General features: G+C 41.1%; 2 protein-coding genes across 2 annotated transcripts; one reads left to right on the top strand and one right to left on the bottom strand.

Annotated features, from left to right (window-relative positions):
- Window positions 1–709: 709 nt before the first annotated feature.
- sigmar1 (sigma non-opioid intracellular receptor 1) lies at window positions 710–4,469 on the bottom strand. The gene is made up of 5 exons (XM_061082062.1): window positions 4,207–4,469; window positions 3,860–3,911; window positions 2,963–3,111; window positions 2,725–2,817; window positions 710–2,591 (listed from the first exon to the last, which is right to left on the bottom strand). The coding sequence occupies exons 1-5, from the start codon at window positions 4,349–4,351 to the stop codon at window positions 2,362–2,364; spliced, it is 669 nt and encodes a 222-aa protein (XP_060938045.1). The 5' UTR covers window positions 4,352–4,469; the 3' UTR covers window positions 710–2,361.
- Window positions 4,470–4,830: 361 nt separating this feature from the next.
- On the top strand, window positions 4,831–23,536 carry galt (galactose-1-phosphate uridylyltransferase). The gene is made up of 11 exons (XM_061074967.1): window positions 4,831–4,931; window positions 5,709–5,878; window positions 6,015–6,090; window positions 6,353–6,401; window positions 8,313–8,442; window positions 9,188–9,244; window positions 12,305–12,427; window positions 15,988–16,120; window positions 16,992–17,075; window positions 22,341–22,495; window positions 22,967–23,536. The coding sequence occupies exons 1-11, from the start codon at window positions 4,895–4,897 to the stop codon at window positions 23,060–23,062; spliced, it is 1,110 nt and encodes a 369-aa protein (XP_060930950.1). The 5' UTR covers window positions 4,831–4,894; the 3' UTR covers window positions 23,063–23,536.
- Window positions 23,537–23,761: the final 225 nt, after the last annotated feature.

Below are 23,761 nucleotides of genomic sequence, written 5' to 3'. Positions count from 1 at the left end.
TTTGAACACGTCACAAGTGGACAACAGGAGTTAAACACATCAGGGGTCATCAGAGGTCAAGCGAATCTTCGAGGGGAGCCCATCGTCCATTTTGAATACATCTCCTTTACAGAAGGAGGGCGGTGGGGTCAGGCCAGTTTGTTAGGATGACATTAAATCTGTATGTGGCATAATGTGTCAGCAAACACACACACACACAGATGCATTGAACGGCAGAGGGCAGGGCGATCTCAGAGTGGATATGTAGAAATACACACTTCTCTCATCTCCAAGACCTTTTAAAAACACACATCTGCTCGTCTGGCTCCTCTTGACATTTACAGACTGAGATAAGGGTCTGCTGACCGTCCCTCCACCTCAACCATGCTTTTATTGATAATCCAGAACATATTGGGAGAGTTTTGTGATTTGAATCACATTCCGCTTTACCAATAACCACTCATGTTTGTGTTTATCTGATTTGCAGGACAGGATTAGTAGATTACATGATGTATTGTAGTGCTATAGACCCATGACATATAATATCTACTTTGATTATTGGCTCCTATGCTAAATAAGGAAACCCTGAAACCAGCATACTATTATAATTACATGTTTCCCTGGGAGAGGCCTCTTAATACCAGGGCTGCAGCCACCACAGCTACGTTTCAGTACAAGTGAGCAATTTCTAGACTGATCTTGACTAAATGTAATAACACATGAAACAGGCTTGTTGTTTTCCTCCAGAAATATTTATTTCATCTGCCACAGTCAGTTTCCATCTTTACAGTGGATTGCACATCCGGTCGTCAGCATGTCAGGTACAAAGAGGTTTTGCTTTGTTTTCCATCCGATCACGCTGCTGCGTTTACTTGTTGACTCCAGTTAAGGTAATTTAGTGTGTGTGTGGTCACTGATGGAGAGTAGAAGCTGTAGATGGGAGATTCAGCAGCAGTAATTTATAATACACATGAGATTTTCTTTTCTGCTCAGTGATATATTAAAAATCTGTGATTAGTAAAGAGTCTGTGATTAGTGTTTTGTTTTCTACCCTCTTGGGCAAGTTGCAAAATTCCAGACCTCGCCTTGAAGCTCAGTCAGAAACTAAAACTCATTCAAGCTAATTCCTTAATCATAAGCCAACTGTTAAATCTGGTTAATAAGACCAGGCTCCTGATGACTGGGGAGAGACTTCAATGGTTTGAACTTGACATGTTTCCCAGATGTTATGAATCAGACGATTGGATAATTGGGGGACAGGAAATCATCTTACTGCCACCTTGGGCCTGACAGTCTTCTCCACAGGATTCTTTAAGTGCTTTGCGTCTATCTTACAAAACTCTGATTGAACTTGGTCTCCACAGTTATAGACTAATCTAAACTCATACAACCACTTTGTGAATGAATTACATATCTCACAGCAGCTCTAGAATACTTTGTTTGTTTCTCAATATTTTCAGACAAATGAATCACGTTTACATTTTGAAGGGCTCTAGAACATGTATGTTTCTAACTGTACGACATAGTTTGTTCAATATGTGATGTGAATGTAGTGCATTATAGTTACAAATTACAAGTTTTGAGCTGAAATCTTGAGATTGGGAGAAAAGGAGAAATATTGCTCCACTGTAATAAATCTATTGCTGCACAGTGGAGGCTCTGATAGTGAATATATCGTACAAACAGATCAGCAGAAGATCAGGATATGATCCTAATAAAACTAGAATCACAAAAGTTCATAATTTACTGAGAATCCTTTTGCATATAAACATGAAACAGGTATTTACTAGGAAAATAGTTGCTTTGGCTTTGCATCATGTGTTTTGCATTTGTTTTAAAAGCCACATTAATTATTGCATGTTACTATTTGGGCCCTAAATGGGCAAAGATGAACAACAGTTACAGATATTTAGTTTTTTTCTACATGTTGCTCAGAAACCTGGTTATATACATTGTCTAAGTTGTTAGTTTCTTCAGGCCTTTAAGCCTGAAGTCAGATTCTAAAACAATATGAACAATGTGTATTTTTAACGGGTATTAAGACTTCACCAAGTATGCAGGCAGTTTGAGCTCTCAGGGGAATGTTTGTCGTGCAGAAGAAGATAATGTCGATCACTAAAAGATTCTATGTGACAGATTAGATTTAGAATAACCTTTTTAGAGAAGTTTGACGTCACAGTGTTAATGTTTAGACAAAAGACCTTCTCCTCCTTCAGGAGGGGAGAATGACGACGGAATCATTTGTGCTGCAGCGACTTTGGATTGTCTACAATTTCGTAGATTGTCTACAGATTGTACTTGTCTGGGGGTAAAAACAGCTCGACACAGTGATCTTTGTGAGTTTACTGTCCGTGTGCAGTTCCTCCGGGCCTCGACCTCGCCTTAGAAAACTCCTGCTTCCGTAAGTAGCGTACTGGCCTCCAGCAGCAAACCCTTGGCATAGACACGGACGGTGTAGAACATCGTGAGGAAGTCCTGGGTGCTGAACAGCGTGTCAGCCAGAGCGAATCCCAGCGTGGACGGGATGAAACCTCTGCCGTATTCCACCATCCACGTCCCGGCGCCCCACTGGACTGACGTGGCCTCACCGACAGCGTGCACGATGGTGTCACCTGTGGGATAAACAATTTGGAATTAAGAGAAAATAAGAAATGCACCGGCTGTTCCTGTCAAGATACATTTATAAAAAATAACGGACAAAATGACAAATATTTATATAAAAATAAAATGTTTTAATTGTATTACCAGGGTAGTACATTTCACTCTTGGTTGTTCCCTCCTTCCATTGTCTGAAGTTGCCGGAGATGATGGTGTCAGAAATCTCTGCCCAGTAACGACCTGATGAAAACACAAAGTGGACATGGAGTTAATAATCCCCTAATAATCAGGGGGGGGTACATTACATTAAAAACCCAGGTGTGTAGACACTACCCTGTTCAAAGCTTTTCCCACGACACAGACTTTTCAGCCCACTGTTCCTCACCTGAGTGTCCTCCTGTGTCGACCGCGGTACCGAACAGCAGCAGGTACTCTGTGAGTGAAGCGTGGAGCAGACACATGGAGCCCATCCAACCGCCAGCGTTCACAAACACCCACTGCAGGTCCTCGTCCGGCAGGATGTGGCCAGGATACCTGGTTCAGTCACACCTTATGAGACACTCATATATATTCACACATATTTATATATAATAACATCATATAGATAAGTGATGACAAAAAGGCTTTAATACGTCTCTTAAGGTTTGGTTTTCATTGCTGTTTGTTAGGAGGATGCCCAGGATTTTATTTAACATTGCAAGATATGGTGTTTTTCAACATTTGAACAAAATTCAGATTAGTGCGTGTGAAAATTCTACGCGTTTGCAATTTGGTGCAGATCCAAATAAAAGCCGGATCTGTTGGATTTAAACTCAAGAGGAGCATGTTGGACCTTGGAGGAGGATCAGTGACATTGGAGCCTGTGAATCTGCAGAGCAGGCACGTCTCTAAATTACCACTGAACCTGATCCTTCTTTCTGGTGACTTTAACATTCACATGTTCATTCCCAGAACATTCCCCACAGGTTGTTATATCGACAACTACACACGTGTCTGTCCTGTAACTATGTGTTTAATGAATTAAGAGCTGAACATAGATCAGAAACTGTCCAGTAAAAGCTCAAAAGCATATAACTTCCTTATTCAACTTACATAGTGTGTATATATTGTTGTTTTATGCAAAGTGCACCAACCACGCCAAGGCAATTCCTGTATGTGCAAATATACTTTCTATAAATATACTAACTATTATGATTCTGATCACAAGTTTCATGACTGATTATCATTTCTTGGCTGAACCTGCTTACATAACATTCATGCAAAATCTATGCAGAGCAGTTACCTCTTCCTGAGCTCCACCACCACTTTGGAGAAGGCCTGCTCATGATCCTGTCCTGAGAACAACAACAACAACACACATACAGTTATTATCCAGGGTCCAGGGAGGAAAACAGAAAACTCACATGTTTGACTTCGAGTGGAGTTGAGCTGGAGGAGCATTGGTGGTGTGTGTGTGTGTGTGTGTGTGTGTGTGTGTGTGTGTGTGTGTGTGTGTGTGTGTGTGTGTGTGTGTGTGTGTGTGTGTGTGTGTGTGTGTGTGTGTGTGTGTGTGTGTGTGTGTGTGTGTGTGTGTGTGTGTGTGTGTGTGTGTGTGTGTGGGGGGGGGGGGGGATCTGGTACCACACTCACCTGAGTACTGTTTGGCCAGTTTGGCGATCTCCTCCCTGTCGAACACGTGTTGTTTGGTGGCGATCCAGTGTTTCAGCAGCAACACGACCAGGACGGAAACTGAGGCGAGCACGAACAGCTTCACACAGCTCCTGAGTGCGGACATGGCGGACACACAAACACACACACACACGCGTGGCCTCACAGACACACACACAGAGAGAGAGAGAGAGAGAGATTACACTACATGTGCAGGTCAGGTCCCTTCTGGGGGGGCGTGTCCCATGGCCAGGCTTCTTCCTGCTCAGGTGGGTGGGCGGGGCGTCACGGCTGGCCAATCAGACGCCGAGTTTCTCGCACAGGAACCATCTGCTCTGAGGTTGCCAGCTCTGAGTAAAACCCCCTTTTGGTGTTTTAACACTAAATCGCCTCTTTTAAACACAAAAAAGCAACACACCAAGATTTATTTTATATTTTATATCTATAAAAAACATTTCAAATCACGTGTTACTCTTAATTGTTTGTTTTATCTCCTATTTATTGGTGTTTCTGAGGTTTCCCTTCATACGTAAATGTGTCCCAAACAGCACTTTCCCTTCCCTCGTCCAGCAACAGGAAGTCGGTGGTTGTTGACAGCAGCTAACTCGAGTCACTAAAGAGTTGAGGGATTTTACAGAGAAGTGGCAGCTCTTTTAAAACATCTGTCAACATGAGCCACACAGAGGAAGTGGGTTTCGATCCCAAAGGTTCGTATTCACTCAACTTGTCCATATAAAAGGCTCATTTCATTCATTGGGAGGAAACTGCTGCAGAGGAGAGGTTCACTGTCTGTGCTGTGGTTGTGATTCCAAACTTCATTTAGAATCTGTCTGTTTTAATTCACTTTGTCAACTAGACTTTTAACAAATAATCAGGATACACTGTTGAACTTTGATTTTTTAAATTCATATCAACAGCTGCTGAGATCAAAATCTATCCCACTTTCCAGAAGATGATTAAAAGTGAATGATATTTGCCAGACGAATTCACCAGTAGGTCAAAGTGATTCATAAAATCATCGTTGGTTATATTATAGTCTGAAGCAGAATTGTTCAATATGGGAATGAGTGTAGAATCCACACAATATTCGATGGAGTCTGGTTCAACCACAACCAGCGGTGCAGTCTTGTGACCTGAGTTCCTGTTAATGATGGAACAGCAAACAGAGATTCTCCTCTAATCCTCACACACTTTACTCATCAAATTCTGAATAGAAGAGTTTCAATATTAACAAGTGCATTAGACGTAAAGTTCTGACATCTGATTATTTTATCAATTAACCAATCAATCAATCAATCAATCAATTCATTAATTCTTCCTGTTTCTTCTCATCCAAGACCTTTCTTTGAGGTGTTCACCCTGTGTTAACTTGCACATAACAAATACAACTTAAAGCTGATGATTTCCCTTCAATTCCCTCTAGTTGTCCTTGTGTTTGTTTGATTCTATCTCCTTGTCTTTATTGCTGCTCTGGTTCACCTCAGACCACCAGCACCTGCGTTACAACCCTCTGCGGGACAACTGGGTCCTGGTGTCGGCCCACCGCATGAAGAGACCCTGGGCGGGACAGGTGGAAAAACCCTCTGAGGAGCACATACCCAGACATGACCCCGACAACCCGCTGTGTCCTGGGAACACACGTGCCAATGGAGAGGTAAGATACAGTAAATCAAAGCAGGCCTACATCACACAGGGAACTGCAGCTACTGAACAAACCTATCTTGCATTGTTAACGGTTTTTCAATCAGAAATCAATTTAGAATCTGTCGTGTCTGTTTCTGTCTCTCCAGGTAAATCCAGACTATGAGAGCACTTTTTCTTTTGAAAATGATTTCCCAGCTCTGCAGCCAAATGCCCCAGATCCAGGTCAGTGTCATTCTACAATAACTTATTGGTTCACGTAATAGAAAATAAAGGAATAGTTGCAGAATGATTTGAAACAAAAAACAATAAAGCTGTGTGAAATACACAAAGATAGAGTTTTCAGTTATTAGCTGTTATAACTCTTTATACATGTGCAGAGCCTGTTTCTGCTTGGATGTAATCCTGAGTTATCTTGGTACCAAATATTTTATTTTGAGATAACTTCAAGCCACATTAAACCTACCTTTGCTATTTTGTTCTTCAGGTTTGTGTCAAGACCCGTTGTTCCAGTCTAAAGCTGCGAGGGGTGTCTGGTAAGAATAAAGCTTGATGTCACAGTCATGCTCGTACAGCACAGTTCAGGGATATTTCCTGTAAACGGTTTTAAGGTATAAATATTTTATACATTTTGATATCTGCCTTAGTTAAGCCACCAAATTGATTTATTTGTTAGATCAGAATACACAGAAACAGCACTAAAAAGCTGTGTTCTAAAATCTTTGATCGATAGTGCACATGTTTGATATCTTATGTTTACCATTAGACTTAAACAATAAAGTTGTTATTATGGGCTGTATATTTAACAAACGCAAAATGTAATTAAAACGTGACTCGAAGATTATAATTGATTGAGGGATGCATCTTAATCAACTCCTTTTGAAAAAGTATGATACATTCAAATTTGCGACAATTAAATCAGAACTGATGAGAGCAATCAGAAAAGTGAGGCAACATTCATTCATTAGTGATCATCATCATCATCATAATCAACTGTTGGGGGCGAAGCTCAATTTTGTTAATCAACGCACTACATGAATTACACAAAAAAATACACACACTACACATTATGGAGGATGTGTTTCCAATATGTCACCAGCAGATGGGGATATTTACACACTTTATTAAATAGAACCGATGCATGAATAACAATCCAGTGATATTTATGTGTCGGTGATCAGGGAATAAAAGCTTTACCAACAGGTCAGATCTAACGTACCTGTCCTCCAGGGGGTGAATTGTATTCAGTCATGAGTGTGAAAAGTGTGACAGTTGCATTAATGTTGTAGGAGAAACAGGAGAGCTGGTGCTTTGTTTCATGCTCGATGCACAGCAGTGTATAATCATGATGCCCATAACAGAGCTGAGCAAATATTTTTACATAAATGTCAGCCTCTGGTGTAGATGTTTTATTTTTAAAGACATTCCTGAAAGATCCTGCAGCAAACTCACCCAACAGCTGAATAATAGATTAAAACGGCTCATTGTGATGCATGTGTGGGTCGAAAACCTGAACCTGGCGTGTTTGAATCCCACGTGCTACATAGAGCCTGTTAGTCATGTCTTGCCTCAGACAGTAATGAAGCACAGAAATCGCACTGATAGACGCGTTGTGCTGAGGCCGTGTCAGAGAGAGAGAGAGGAAGTTGGAAAGTGAACCATGCAAAGGTTGTTGCCCTGCAGCAACATTCAAAGAGCCAATTAGAGGGACAACAGAACGGGGGGGATGTGGAGCGTCTGGGCCATGGGACAGAAGAGAGATGGGGTTATGAAGAGGTGAAAAATCCCTCTTTTGTTATCAAGCTGAACGAATCTACTCGTAATACCAACTTCAACAAATGGTCCTTGTCCAGTCGTAAAGTTCTTTCAACGAAATTTCTCTGAAAATCAAAAATCACTTTCTCATCTCTTGTGGATTGTGTGTCTCACAAGGATGGAAATTGTAGGTTTGCTTCACACACACCGGCAGAGCCCACGCAGTAATATACTCACGTGCGATTCATAAATACAACCTTTCAGTTTTGCTCCGAGCGTAAACACTTGTCTAAGTATTGATCACAAAGCTGCTCCGGCCCTGAGGGAAGAGATGGCTGCTCGAAATCTCATCTATATGTTACTCAGTGTCCTTTGGTTCTGGAGGTAAAGCTGAGGAAAAACACACACTGAGGTGTTACAACATCTTTCTCAGCCTGAATCCATTTTTTGTTCATATTTTATCTTGAATAACACGCTTAAAGCTCTGACCACATAAACCCAGTGTTTCTAATGTCAGCCATGCATATCTCCTGTGACCTTTCTATTAAATTGGGAAAATGTAATCAGTAATTTAACTTTATTTCTTACTTTTTAAGCCTCAGCACCGCGACAACCAGATGCACTGCAGGAGATTTGCTGCATCAATTGTAATCCGTCCTCTCTCTCTTATGTCTTCTTTGTGTGTTTTACAGTAAGGTCATGTGTTTCCATCCCTGGTCTGACGTCACCCTCCCTCTCATGAAGAAAGAAGAGGTTGTCAAGGTGATCGACAAGTGGACGGAGCTTGTTGAAGAGCTCGGCGCCACCTACCCTTGGGTTCAGGTAAGAACTACACTCACACATTATTGATAAAATCTTCCGCTGCCTGGATACTTGTGAAATTTCAAGTGGGGAAAAAAAGAATCAACTATTCACCTCCTGAGCGAACGTCACAGATTATCCGGTTTTCTGCTCTTTCCGATGTTTCATTTTAACGTGTCTTATTTCTGATTAGATGGAATTTGAATGATGCCTCTGGGCAAACTCTCAAATTCAAACTGTAGCAGAGAAGAGGAGGATATGGATGAGATAATCAAAGTTTACACAAGCAGCATTTGCAGGTTTTCCGATATCGAGAGGCTGTTTTTGAGGTTACAAGCTGGTAGAGATGTGTTAGCAGGTATGTGGTAGAAGGATCTGCAAGGAGTGCAGGAATATTACATCAGCTCAGCGGGTTAAGATCCACATAAAATCTAAATAAATCATTCTGGGCAATAATTTACAAATCATTGCACTATAGCTGCTGAACTGATCCAAAATCCACATTTTATTTCTTTGTGCCTATTTCAACATCGTCAAATTGTCAGTGTCATATCATTAGCGATGAGGAAAACAAAAAAAGCATGCTAGCCTGTAATGTGTATTCACACCATAGACTGTATGAAGATGTATGACAAGCCAACACATCTTGATCAGCCCCTGGTGGCTGGCTGCAGTATAGGTCATGAACCCTGTTGGTGGCTTATGTTTCCTACATCACTGGAACAAGGGACGAGCTAACACAGCCGCTTTTATTTTTTGTTTTCAGATATTTGAGAATAAAGGAGCCATGATGGGTTGTTCAAATCCACATCCACACTGTCAGGTAGGAAACGCACAAACATCACCTTTCCTATTCTACGTTACTCGAAGAGAGAACGTGAAGTTCACCACGTCCATCAACACACAAACACGAATCCCTTCTCTCCCTACAAACAGAAGAAAAAAAGCTTACAGACATGGTTGAACGCAGTCTATAGATATAACTATGAGGATGATAATGTTGAACTGTCAATTTAAGAGTTCCTTGAGTATCCACTGCTGTAGATTGACACTTTGTCTGTATAACCTCATGTATTTGGAGTAAAATAAATCTTTCCTTGGATGCCGAAAGGCCTATTTGGATGTGTGTGTCACAGATGTTCGATGACACATCTGTTTCCCTGAGGGCTGTCGTGTATTAGCCTCATGAGTTTACAACCAAGAAAGGAAGATACAGCCTCTGTAAAGGCAGAAGCTTGGTTTAAAATCCCTATAATTAATATTGACATGTTTTCATGTGTGTGAAAACAGTTCAAAATCAAACCTGGATCCAGGCTTTGATGGGGCTTTTATAAAAGATGTAGGAGTTTTATTTCCTGCCGTCCACATTCCCCCTGTCATGTGAAAGTGTCCAAGAACAACAAAGTGAAAGTATCAGTGATCATGTGTGCGTGTCTGTAAGTACAACAACAACACAACCCCTTCAGGCCAAATACAAGAAAAGAGGCACGGAATTAAAACTTCGAAGAATAACGAACAGAAAATGTTAATCACGGTCTGGAGGCAGCGTAGATTCTTATTTGGTCTCACAGGATCCGAGCAGTGTACGTATTTGTTGTGCAATACTGACGCCTCTGGAATAGCACCATCCTTTTTCTTTTTAAATGTAAGTAGCCCAACGTCTATACAGTTTTGAAAAGTGTTCAGAGTGCTTTTGAAAAGCACACTTGCCACCTCTCAGGAGTGGATGGTTATTGAGTTCACTCTTACATCCCCAAGTACGCCTTTTTGCCGTTTAAGAGCCACACTGGCAGCTGAATTTAAGAGGAGGGACGTTGTCATAATAGCTTTTCAGAGTAAGAGCTGTCAGGACTTTGGTCTAGTAGGAATTCACTGTATACATTTCTCCTCTCTAGTGGATTATGTTTACTTTCTTCTTCCTCTCTCTGAGAATCTGCTGCGGGAAAAGAAGATAGAATATTCAAGAAATAACAGTGCAGTACAAATAGACTCAAGGGCACAGAGTTTGACTGGCATGCAGAAATACCCATACACTAATATACATGGCTTGAAGGATGCAGATGTAGAATAAATATACACATTAACACAATCTGTACCTCCAGGATCATGATCATAACCATGGTACAGCCTTTAGCCAATTAGCCATTAATATTAAAGGTCCAGTGTTTGGGACTCAGAGGGTTCTATTGGCAGAAATGGAATATAATATTTATAGTTATGTTTTCCTTGGGGTATAATCACATGAATCTAGGAATGACTGTGTTTTCACCCCCTTAGACTGAGTCGTCTATATCTATATGTGCATCCTCATCGCTCCACATCACTACTATGTTAATTTTTCTAACATTACACTAATCTGGTTTCTACTGTCATCGCTGTATTCGTGTACATAATCTAAACATGGCTCAGGGCAACAATTCCCACTCTATTAAATTAGCTTCATTACGTACTGAATATTATTAATGAGTCTAAACCTGGGATGATCCAACTCTGTGACATGTGCCCTAGAGGCGCGGCCATGCAGGACACTCGTCAACTGCTGGAAAATATAAGAAAATTATGAAACTGCTGATCATTAGGTGCAATCTTGTTGTATTTCTCAATGAAGTCATTGGAGCTTATTCTTTCCTCCCACTTGTTATTATAGGACTCGATGACAGTGTGATTCCTGCACTGAATTCTGGGTGTTTAATCAGAAAACAATTTAGCATGCAGCCTGAAGCGTCGCTGCTAAAAGCGGCAGCGAGTGCCTCTGATTATTACTCTGTTCGTGATGAGATGGAATATAATTGGAAGAAAGTGACTCACGATGGCATAAATAATTCACTGTCAGTAAAACTATAGTGTGAAAGGCATGAAAATGTATCTGGAAATTAAAACATATCAGTTTACTCGTAGTTCTATAGCCTGGACAACATGCACAAATAATTAAAAAGAAAGAAGAGCATGGATATAATATATACATTGCATGGTTTTACCCCAGGGAAGATAATTTAGTCAAGTAAATACCCACAAGTCAGACCCTGAGTAACTGTTATCTTAAATACTGATTTATCCTGCCGCGCTGAGTCTTGAGTGTCGGAGTCATTTGGCCGTCGCCGCCTGATTTTACATCCATTAAAACATCATAAAGTGCAAACATAAATTATTGGAATGCCTGTCGAGATGTGTGACGAGCCGTAAAAAGCTTTCTGAAATACTGTAGAAGCACATTCCAAAACATTATTATATATATTATTATTAGGATTTTGCAACCTTGAGTCTTTACTCTGAAGCTGCTGGAGATGCAGTCAGATTAACCTGGCGACATAGCAAACAGCCCCGGAAAATTTAATTTCATTCCAATGCGATGGATGCACTGAGGTGACTCTCCTCATTCAGACCAGTCACCCGAACACAGGCAAAACACAAAATACAGAAACAGTCTCTTGTGAATTAAGTTCCACTTCTGATGGATCATTTTGTGTTCATGTACTGTGGCACCCTGACTCACATGGAGATGAACTGATCGACAACCACAGAGACTCGGGTCGTGTTGTTCACTGGGATGAATTACTTTCCTCTGTCACATGATAGTGTCTGCAAGTTGATTTTCACACTGTACTGAAATAAATGAAAGTGTTGGCTGTGGTGGAAAAAACTGATTCATCAATTCAAAAAGCCTGGAAGAAAGAAATGAGGAAAGTGAGATTTCAAACCTAGCATTAGTGAGACATTTATTTACTCAGAGGTGTTATAGATTACAGATAGATTGTGCTCGTTTGGAGTCAGAGTGTTTTTAATTTTCTAAATAGAGGGTCCTGCTAACACACATTGATTTTTTTATTTAGTGGTCTCATCATCTTCTCCTCCTCCTCTTTCCTGTTTCCTGTCACATTCACAGGTGTGGGCCAGCAACTTCCTGCCCAATGAGCCGGAGCTGGCGGACCGCTGTCAGAGAGCGTACTACCAGAAACACGGAGAGCCGCTGCTGCTGCAGTACGCCCGGCGAGAGGCTGAGAAGAAGGTGCGGCAAATACACGTATAAAACACAAAGGCAGATCATAATTTATATAATTTAAAGTTTATTTACCATTAGAAAGTTGTATCAAGTTCTACTTTTCCATGAAAAACTTACAACCGCCCAGACAATGTGAGGTGAGCAGCATTTTATTGGTGTAATGCTGTAATACATTCTGTGTCTAGCGGTAATACGATAAATACAGAGTAGTAAATATTTAAATATGCCATAAATGTGTGCATAATAAAGTACTTGGTTTGAATTACCTTTTAGAAATTTGGAATTATGAACATGCGTAAACTCTTTCCAAGGTAAGGGGAGCAAAAGCCATTTTTAACAATTATGTTTCATTGGTTTTTGGATTAGAGGACTGATATCAAGTAAAAATGTCTGTAAATACATAATTACTCATCACCCCTCTCCCATCATCCATCTATCTCCATGCTTTCCGGCCATGTTTCTCTTTCTCTCTCCCTCTCTTTCTCAATTCTTCCCCATCAGCATCCTCTGCCTGTCGTTCACTCAGCAAACCGTGTGATTGGACAGCAGTGACGCTCATTAGCATAATGCTGCCGCGAACATCTCCAACCTGTGTGAAGGAAACAGTCGCGTAAAGCAGAGAGGCTCTAACCACAGTCAGCGTGCTGGCAAATGTCTTATTAGTAAGCAGACACAGCTTATTAGAAACTGTGAACAAACTTTCTGCAGGAGAATTGAACTTGACAGAGCCGTAATTGTTTTTTTCTCTCTACCTGAAGACGTATATGCTACTTTATTATTTACTTTATTTAATCTCAGGTTATATTCAAGGCTACAACCCTTCCATCACCAGCAAAGGCCCTAGTGCCTCAAAATTCATCTGGAATGTAATTTTATATTTGATATGCAGAATCAAAAATTCATATTGTTACATCTTAATAATTTAAGGATTTTTTTAATACCAAACAAAATCACATCTCAAACGTCTGGACAAAAAAAGACCAAGAAGAACTTCAGTGAATCTTTGTTAACTCTAAATTACAACCATTATTTGTGTTGATTAGACTCTTCATAAGCAAAGCTCCTGGTCGATCTCAAGAGGGCTATTGTTTATTCTTTCTCTTTTGAATTAAATCTGATTATTTTGATGAACTGGATAAGACAGTTTGTCAGTCCTCTTCACGAGACAGGGAGAGTTGGCTTGATGAGCAAGTTCAAAATGAAATGAAGACTTAAGTGCAAAGTTAGACAAAGAGGATAAGAAACAAGAGAAGGAGCAGAAGAGTAAAGTAAATACACAAAGTCAGGGAAAAGGCAAAAAAGAAGTCAGACAGCCACTGATTCATTCAGGGGATGAGCTTTGTGCGTCCGTGTGTGTGCATGTGTGTGTGTGTGTGTGAGAGAGAGAGAAAGATTGGCATTAAAGTTTTTTCAGAGGAGCAGAGTAGAAACTTCTCCTCGACAGCTGCTCATGGGGATTTTTATAAAATCAAAGTGGAAGCAGACGTGTGTGTTTGCACAAATGACTTAGAGCTCTTCTTCTTGTCCACTGGTATGTGTGTGTGTGTGTTTGTGTGTAGCTCTTTTTGCCTGTGTCAGTCTGACCTGAGGTCAGGACCGTAAATTGGCAGACTGCGGCGTCTGGAGGAGTCTGAGTCGGGGTTCGACTCCCAGGTGACGCACTTGACTTTGAAACAAAAACTTTCTGAGCTAATTGTATAAAATTGGATAGGATTGGCCGTGTGTGCAGCTGTATGTTTTATGGACTTCCTCTCCTCCTCCTCAATGTTTCCTCTCCATCCCGGTCATCTCTTATTCATCTTCTCTCTCCTCCTTTATAATCCTGTTAAAGCCTTGGGGGGACAAAGAGGAAATCTTCACCAGAAGAAAGTAGACGTAGAAGTTCGACATAGGAAGTACAATACGTCAAGTTGATGGATTAAGTCAATAATGGATAATCTTATTCATAATTGTGCCTCTACATACTTTGCAGTTACACAAAATATTCACACAGTTTCCTCCTTTTTATCCCCGGCTCATTTAAGTCCTCAAAATATTTGTTATTGCACTGAGGGCACTAATTAGAATCCTGTACGGCAAGTACAGATCATTAAGAGAATGAAAACTCTGGGAATCTGTTTCTACAGCTCTGTGTTTTTATCCACACTCATTAAACACCACAGTATTCCCAGTAGATCCCTAATGATGCTCTAATGCCTGGCTGGACACGTTTGTTCAAACCTCTGGGAGATTTACAGCCCTCCAGCGGTCTCTGCTTTGTCTGATAACTGATAAGAACATTTTTAAAACGGGTGAGCACGCCATTCTCACAAAACAGCACAGGCTGATATTAGATATAATTGTCTGACGCACTGTATAAATGGACAAATGCCATGAAAGAAAGAAAGAAGAAGGAATGAAAGAAAACCCACTGAAAGGAATATTCATCCACCCACACAGATGTGGACAAAAGAAAGACTTCTAAAATTAGACGATTGCGTAAATATGTAGCGTGAATGCAACTTCGCATGCACACAGTTCGCTCTCATGTGCGACAGATTCCCAGTGATAGGTGCAGAGATCAGAGAGTGAGCGACCAAGCAGACATGAGGCAAATAGCAGCAGCAGACAGCAACTGAGCAAAACACAAATGTTATTATGGGTAGTTTAAATTCTTTGGGGTTCATTATGAAACAGTAACAGGAGAAATGAGATTGAAGCAGGCCGCCACAGTCTAGATAATGAATCACAAGCATGCAGAGTTATCTGAGAAACAAAGACTGAGAATCTCTCAGATCATCATTCTGCAGCACAGAGCTGGGTTGACACAGTGGGTGACATCTGATAATGAAACAACATCACAAAAAAAAAAAAAAAACACATGGAAAAATGTGCAAATGGATTTTTGGAAGGATTCCAGTTCTGAGGCCATAAACCAGGTGAAGAGCGACGGCAGATACATTCCCAGTTCATTTCCTTCTGTTTACGTTGCACTGGAATGTTAGAATCCACAAAGTGTTGACATAAGGTGGAAACGTGATCCCAGGGATTAACAAGTGAGAGATGACAGCGTCTTCGGTCTGAAAACATCTGGACATGCACATCTGCACAGGTGGTTCCAGTTCTTGTCAGCGACGATGCTGCAAGTTGAGTTGATTTGTGATCGAATAACTGGATTATCTGTGTTCTGGTAGACGCCACTGGAACCAGCAACTTCTTCACTCGTTGCTGTGTTGCTCTTAGTGGCTGTTATTGCTTACATGCTGATGTTTAGCGTGTATAATATTTACTGTGTACGCCATCTTAGCGTGTTAGCCTGTTTGTGCCTGCTGCTGATTTACACGTCTGTGGTTTTACACCAGATAATTCAGTATCATGCAATCAGTTCAAAACAGAGAAGTCCTTCATTTACAGTTAAAAGACTGGATTTCTACAGTTTGATTGTTGTTCTCTGTACAAAACATCTCTTAAATTCTGGTTTCACTTCGACTCGAGTTTTTAAAATCACAGTTAATAATAAAACATACGTATAAAGTATTTGAACACCTGACATTCAAAGACATTGTAAACGTGTGTCTCCTCCTAAGGAGCGTGTGGTGGTGGAGAGTTCCGATTGGCTGGCCGTGGTCCCGTATTGGGCAACGTGGCCCTACCAGACACTGCTGTTACCACGACGACACGTCCTCCGAATCGGCGACCTGACAACATCCGAGAGGGAGGGTGAGTGAGCGAGTGTGTCGGCGAGTGACTGGGAGAACAATGAGACAATTTGGAGCGGTCTAGACTCAGCATCTCAGCGGGGAGCCTGCAGTGTGTGTGTGTGTGTGAGTGTGAGTGTGTGTTCTTTCACAGCATGTTCAAGCTTCCCACAAGAGGAAACATTTTCTAACAGAACATCAGTGAGCTGCTGATTCAAAATGGATAATATCACCTAAAATATCTCAGAGGTTTGCTCCTCTAATCCACCATCACCTTCCTAAAAGACTCATCAGAGTCTAAATAAATAGATGAAGGCCACATTGTTAATGGATGATGTTGTGGGACCAGTCTCTCCCCACAGCAAACATTCTGCCAATTTGGATGAAAACGGGGAAATCGTAACTCAGTTCCCTCCCGTCATAACGTTATGGATTTTTAAATCCCTCTCGCAGATTCTGTCGTTCTCGTATAGGTTCGGGATTGCCCGGGATAAATAAGATATATGTCAGTGCTCCACCACTTTGTCTTAATCAACACGAGAGAGACATCGACACAGAAAAAACAAACCAGCATCAGCTCCTGCACTCAGCAGATTCAAGGGAGGAGGATGCGAGTCGGAACCAATTTATGAGTCAATGCCTGAAGTCAAATCAAGTTGTTAATTCATATTTTATACCTGTGGTTTGCCTGCAGCCACTTAAACAACAGTTTGATACTCTGGTTAGTTAATTACCATTAAGAGGAGCAGTCTGCAACATCATTTACAATCAGATTTCATCCCTGAACTTCATCCATGAGATGGAGTCTGTCCCTTTTTCAGGTACTAGTTGTTATTTCGTTGTGTTTTTGCTCCACTGCTTATAATCTCGGTCTGTCTCTCTGCTTTCGTCAGGTCTGGCTGACATCATGAAGCGTCTGCTGACCAAGTACGACAACTTGTTTGAAATCTCCTTCCCTTACTCCATGGGCTGGCACGGTAAGACAAGAACAAGTGGGAGAGAAAGAAAGGCTGTTTCCAAAATCACTCCCCAATCTCTATATTCCAATATATAATGAGTTTTTCTTTTTGTACTGTCTGAATGTTTAGAGATTTTATTATACACTATATCATAGACTCATTGTGGGAAAAAATGAGTGACGAGTACAACCAATTTTCTCTGGCCGAGCAATATATTTACCATCATGCATTGCACTTGCGGCATTGAGGAAGAAATATAGTGGAGAGGAGAAAAGGCATTAGCAAGTTTATTTCTACATTTACACATTTGAGTCATTCAGCAGGCCTAAGTATAAATATTTCAAATGTAATATGCAATTTTTCAACCAGCTGTTGTTGTTGTCGTACGTCATCATCCTGCGACAGTTGCGTACTGACTGGTGCAGAGATTTTGTACGGGGTCGTGTCCCAAAGCTTTTCTTTTGCAGATGAGCTCACCAGACAAACCTCTCCACTCCTCCACAGAGGGCAGGGGTTAGTGAATGAGTCAAGAAGTTGTGACTCAAATGTGGCGACAGGTTTAAAGTCCTGTCGAGTGACGGACAGAGCGAACGAAAATGTAAAACTCAAGTTGGGGATTGGAGCCGAAGCTGCAAACGCATCAGGCCGGCTCTATCCTGATGCACACAGTCAATTCAATGATCTCCTCTGACAGAAGTCTGAGGCGAGTGCATGTTCCTAATCTGCCAGAGTCAGTGTTGAAACTAGTGACATTGAGTCTTTTCACACTTAGGATTTGAATACACTAAATACCTTCAGCCTCTACTTATCCTCACGTCTCCGAGCAACAGGAAAGACCTCTCACTTCTCCCTTTCCTCTCTTTCCATTCCCCGTTTCCCTCTCTTCAGACACCTCCTTTCCTTTATCCTCTCTTTCACTTCATTGCTATTCTTCTGTTCCTTTCTCCTCAAAGTCAATTTTCACTGCTGCCAGTGTGTGATCAATATCATTCTACATGCAGAGTTGGTTCTCCTCACATCTCCCACCCACTTCTTCTCGGCTCTTTTCTCTTTGATGTAATTTTACATTAGCTCCCATCATGCAGCAACATGGCATTAATATTACATGTGAATATTGACTATCTTATGACACGGGAAAGATGCGTGTAAGTTAAAGGGGCTGAAATCTCTGTAGTCTACAGGTTAGATCACTTTTGCTGCAATAAAGTGACAAACGAGAGACGCTCGGCTTTGATTCCTCCCACTCGCTTCTCAACGTCTTGTCTTACGTAAAGGTTTCACAGGTAAAGAGCGGGCGTTGTGTAATTCCAGGCTTTTCAAAGTATCATGAGGAGACAGAACAAACGGCACAATGCTCGTGTTTCAGATGAGAAACTCACAAAGGGTTTCAGGAAATATATCACATTGAAGAAAAAGATATTGAAATTTTGAGAATAATGTCGTAATATTATGAAAATAAAGTCGTCATTGAGAAGAATAATATGGAAATATTTGTTCTCCCCCTCAAGTGGCCTTAATACTCTGTCGTAGAAAGTGGTCACTTGTTATTTTGTGTTTTTGGCCACTTGTGGTAAGAATCGTAAATTTTACAATATAATCTTTATAATAAAACACTTTCAAGCTTATCTTTTCTTTCACACACACACATCGTTGCTTCCAAATCACTCATTCCAGCTTGTGTGTGTGAGTCTCCGGGATGTTAACATTCCGGTATCGAGTGAACAATCAGCTTTCATCTGTCAATACAACAAGAAATCACAGATACTCTGGATCTCAGTGCTTCAAAGACACAAGAGCGAGAGATAGAAACGTTATATGACGGTTGGAATGAGATCCACATATCACGGGGATTTGTACGAGTATTTCCTTTGTCAGCATTTTTCTTTTGAAGCCGCAGCATTTCACCGAGGAATTATGATCCTAAAGGGCAAGAAAAAAAAGATGTTATACAGAGATTTACTGCAGATTCAGTGTCAGGGGAAAGGCTTTTACTAACAGGCAGTTTTTGTTATATAGAATTTCATAGTATTTAGTAGCTAAATTTCAGTTTCTCATCCTGAATATTTTCAATTTGATCTCATTTCCAATTCAGCGTCACGTATCTTGATCCTGCGCTCGGTTTCCTGTCGCTCCCATCGCAGCTAAACACCACAGGTCAGAGGAGGAGCAAGCAATTATTAAAGAAATGCTCGGGAGTGTTGGGTGACAGTAACCTTTACTATAAGAGCTGAATCAGGAAGTTACTCGTGGAAATTTAAGATGTTGAAGAGACAGTTTTCAAGCCACGCTTTTCTCCTCTCATCTATTCTGAGAATCAAAATCTTTTTAGTTTTTTTTTCGTGGGTCGCTGACCTGCTGCTGTCAATCTGCTGCTTCCTGCTTCAAGCTCAGAGCCTTGCAGCATGAAGAACGATTTTTAAAAGGAGAGATGATACGTTCCCTCCCAAACCGTTGTGTGGAGAAAAGAACAGAGGGCACGAGAGGACACACTTTTATTTTCTCACATATCAAATCTTTGAACTCAAATCTCAGTCTGAAGTTGCCTCTAGTGAAGTCTCGTGCAGATCTCCTGCTAAGTTTCCAGCTTTAATCTTCCGGTCAGTTTTTATTTTTCAGGCATTGAACTCGTAGGTCATGTTCAGCAATGTTTTCAAGGTTATATTTCGGTATTCAGCGGATTCCCCTCATTCTTTTCATAGAGGTTTTGGAGTAGTAGTGGAGCATTGTAGTGAACACACACACAAATCTGTTATTACAAATATTTCATTTTTTTTGTGAGCTATTTATCAAGAGATAGAAGAGAAGCAAATACAAAGAAAGAAGGTGAAGAGCAGCAGAGTTGATATTTGGTATCAAATATTTGGTTCCATTTCAGGACTGAATAATTGAACGGCATTGATTATCGTTAGGACTGAAAATGATCATCAAAACATAAGAACCTTAGTTAACCAGCTAACCACCCATCCATCCCAGTGCATCCAATGTGTTGGTGACACGACGCTACGCTGTGTTGAGTCAGCCATGAGAGCAGGAAAGAGATTTTTCGGAATAAACTGCACCACTACAGCTCGGATGGATCAATTACTGTAATATGCCATCTGCAGTGTTAATAAGAGTTAGAAATTCTCATTAAAATTAAATTAAGTCCCACTGTGGCAACAAATAGCCCAAATATTTACCACCTAAAGCTGTTTCATGATCCTCCAGGCATCGTGGAATAAAATAAAAAGAAATCCTTTTCTCTTGTTACATCTGACAATGGATTATTTTCTCAGTGTTTTCCCACTTGCTAGGAGAACTCTCAACTCCCAGAATAATGGTGTTATTTGAACCTTTTCAGTGGGGATTAAGGGAACAGGAACTGTGCCGCTGAGCACTGACACACACACACACACACACAAACACACAAACACAAACACAAACACACACACACACGCACACACACACACACACACACACACACACACACACACACACACACACACACACACACACAAACACACAAACACACAAACACAGGGAAACTGCACAAGCTGACCACCTAATTTGGAACATGCATTCCCATCCACACACACAGACAGACCTGGCTGGCATAATGAGTTGCTTTATCTTCCCATCTGTGGTTCTGCTTTATTTTGGGTCATTTAGATGCAGCTAGACTCTTTTTTTCTTTTTAGCGCCAGGCTTATTAGCGGCGGAGCGGAGAGGGAGAAGTGGTCGGATGGCGTCAGAGTCGCCGGGGAAATCACGGATTAGATAAAGCTACCTGCTTAATACTTATAACGATTTGTCTCTCGGAACCAGCAACTGTTACGATAGGTCGACTCCTATCTACGAACAAATCTGTAACTATAATGCGAAATGGTAAATTATGCACACGCTCACGAGGCCACACACTTGCAGAGGAAACTCAGCGTGACTTTTTGAAAAGACATAATTGTCTGGTAATAGGAGCATTCATCTCTGTTCGGTCCTTATCTAGACTCATTGGTCTTCCTGGCTGTTTCTCTTCCGATGTGTCGCCCTCCTGTCGTCTCTGTGTCTGATCAGACCTCGTCGTTTAGAAACCAGCTCTAAGAGAAACGGTGAACGCACTTTATCCAGGAATCTATTTTTTAAATGTATTTATTTATTTATCTTTTGAGAATATGTTTGTAGTTCCCTTGCCACCTCATTACCTCATTACCTCCCACGGAGACCAGGAAGCAAAACAGGCTTTAAAGAGGAGATTTAAATGATAAATTAAGTTACCAGTCAGAAGAGGGATTTTCAGTTAATGACCCTCTTGAGACGATTTAGGAACTAGTGTAATAATGCAATTTTTGATGCAGTGTTTTGTGAAGCTACACGTGCAGATAGTGGCAGAAGGAAAAGCTGATGACAGCAGATGCTTCCATCGAGGGGACAAGGAGTTTCTGGATGAATACTGAGGCCTTCACAGTCACCAGATCTCAAACTAGATGAACACTCATGGTTTTGGGTTCTAGTTTGACCAATCACGTTTGAGCAGTCGTTGGTTGCCTGCAGAAACAGATAATAGAGTTTTTAAAGTGTCGTCTGGGCCAAAAAAACCTGCAAGAAGTATCTCTGTTTGTGTTTTGTGTGGAGAAACGTAACTCGAGTGATGAAAAACACTAGTCGGACTGTAAATCGATGTATGATGTCGGATGTCTACACCAGAAGCTCCAGGATTCTGGCTGTTGCCCCCCCGGAGGCTAATTCATTGTCAGATGATGGCGGATGAGCTGAGATTTGTCTTCCTCAGATCTGTTCCTTGACACAATCCCGGTGTCCTTGAGCAAGATATCAAACAAAAACAGATTCCTGAGCTATGTGCAAAACTTTATCCTCAAAGATACAATTATTTGTCCCAAACACATGCACAGACATGCACATTCATGCAATTGTAGGGAAGTTTAACCTCTGCTTTTAACCCATCTGATGCAGGACACACAGAGCAGTGGGCAGCCATGTACGGCCATGTACGGGGAGCAGATGTTGGGGGAGTAAGGTGCCTTGCTCAGGGGCACTAGACAGGGTAGGGAGAATCCTCTTGGATTTTTGGACAGATCAATCCAGGTTCGTCTTTTTGTTGTTTCTCCGTGGAGTCGAACCAGAGACGAACCAGAGACCTTTTCTGCCCATAGTCCAAGTTTCTGCCACTAGTCCACTGCCTCTCCCACCTCAAACTGAGTCTGATTAGCGAAGGTCAGAGTATCACACACATTAACAGTTAGATTGAACTGAGAGTAAAACCAGTCCCCTCTCCCCCTCTTTATCCAGGAGCCCCGACTGGCCCCCACCTAAAGGAAGATAACTCCCACTGGCAGCTGCATGCTCACTACTACCCCCCCCTGCTGCGCTCGGCCTCTGTGAAGAAGTTCATGGTCGGGTACGAGATGCTCGCCCAGGAGCAGAGAGACCTCACCCCTGAACAGGTGAGTAATGTGTGCGTTCGACATTTAACAAAGAGCAATAAAAACCAGCCTATAAAAGACTTTTAAGACACTGACGGATACAATAAAATTAGAGTAAAATACAAATAAACAACAGTGTCACTAAAGATTGATGCAGCGACCACGAGAAGCTCGTTACGCGCTGAGACAGACGCTTCCCGCCACAGATGGTTGTTAGTTGAACACGTTCAACGGCGCCATTAACTTTAAGAGTCAGAGTTAAAATGATCAGGAAGCGAATTAACAGAATTTGATGTTAGGCTCACTGACACAGACATAACTTACATAAACAGACAAACAGGGGAAACAGATATAAACCACGGTGAGAGGCCAACTGTTGACTTTCTAGCACGTAAATTAAAATGCAAATCCAGGATTGCAGAAAATGTTCCTGCATTTGTCTTTAAAACTGTTTAAAAACTCAAACTTTCCATGTTTTCTTTGTGTTTTCAGGCTGCTGAGAAGCTGAGGAACCTGCCAGAGGAGCATTATAAAACCAGAGAGAACCAGGAACAAGGAGGAGGAAAAGAAAAAGACAGAGGGAAATAGAAGTGGAAGGGAAAAATGTCGTTCGTGTATTGTTTTTGTTTTTAGAAGAACTGTAAACAGCGATATTTGAAAGTGCCTTAAACATAATCACATATACAGCTTTCCCATTCTGATTAATGGGAAAGTTGTTTCACTCTATGCACATTTCAAATTCCTTCCTCCATGTTTTGGGATGATAATGAGTGAACGTTTTTCCCTTTTCCGTCTGTTGATTTTAAACAAAGCAATCTGTGATTCAAATGAGTGTCTGTCTTTTTCACATGGAGGACAATTCTTGAATAGAGTTAACTGTGACAGCTTTGTGATTCTTAGCTTTGTTGAGAATCCACATGAATAAACAGACGTTGGATGGAGCGTTTTCCTGAATGAACATTTCATTTCATGCACTCCTAGGTTTCTGAACATGGAAGAAGCCATAGACGAGGTTTGAAATGCTTAAAACCTATTTATAATAAATTTCTATCATGATGAGAATTTTGTGGCTGTATTTATTGCTTTTTAAATTGCAATTTACACAAAACTCAGTTTCGTAAACGACACCGCACTGCACCTGTTAATAGTAACGCAAATGATGATGAATCATGTGCTGTCAGTTGGATAAAGATGGATAATAATGACAGAATGAAGGAGGTAGAGATGAACACTTCAGAACTTTGTTTTGAAACTTCACAGAAAAATGCAAATTAAAACATGTTGAAT

The sequence above is a fragment of the Limanda limanda genome, chromosome 1 (genome assembly GCF_963576545.1).
Source record: "Limanda limanda chromosome 1, fLimLim1.1, whole genome shotgun sequence".
In the NCBI taxonomy this organism is placed as follows: domain Eukaryota; kingdom Metazoa; phylum Chordata; class Actinopteri; order Pleuronectiformes; family Pleuronectidae; genus Limanda; species Limanda limanda.
Note: the sequence above shows the minus strand (reverse complement) of the source record. Positions and strands in the feature narration are given on the sequence as shown.

Excerpts from the sequence above, each read along its gene's own strand:
- galt (XM_061074967.1), top strand. The coding sequence starts at position 4,895 with ATGAGCCACACAGAGGAAGTGGGTTTCGATCCCAAAG. Across the intron at positions 4,932-5,708 it reads AGTGGGTTTCGATCCCAAAG|ACCACCAGCACCTGCGTTAC; the intron begins GTTCGTATTCAC and ends GGTTCACCTCAG. Across the intron at positions 22,496-22,966 it reads GAGACCTCACCCCTGAACAG|GCTGCTGAGAAGCTGAGGAA; the intron begins GTGAGTAATGTG and ends TTGTGTTTTCAG.
- sigmar1 (XM_061082062.1), bottom strand. The coding sequence starts at position 4,351 with ATGTCCGCACTCAGGAGCTGTGTGAAGCTGTTCGTGCTCGCCTCAGTT. Across the intron at positions 3,112-3,859 it reads GTGGTGGAGCTCAGGAAGAG|GTATCCTGGCCACATCCTGC; the intron begins GTAACTGCTCTG and ends TGACTGAACCAG. Across the intron at positions 2,592-2,724 it reads GAGTGAAATGTACTACCCTG|GTGACACCATCGTGCACGCT; the intron begins GTAATACAATTA and ends TTTATCCCACAG.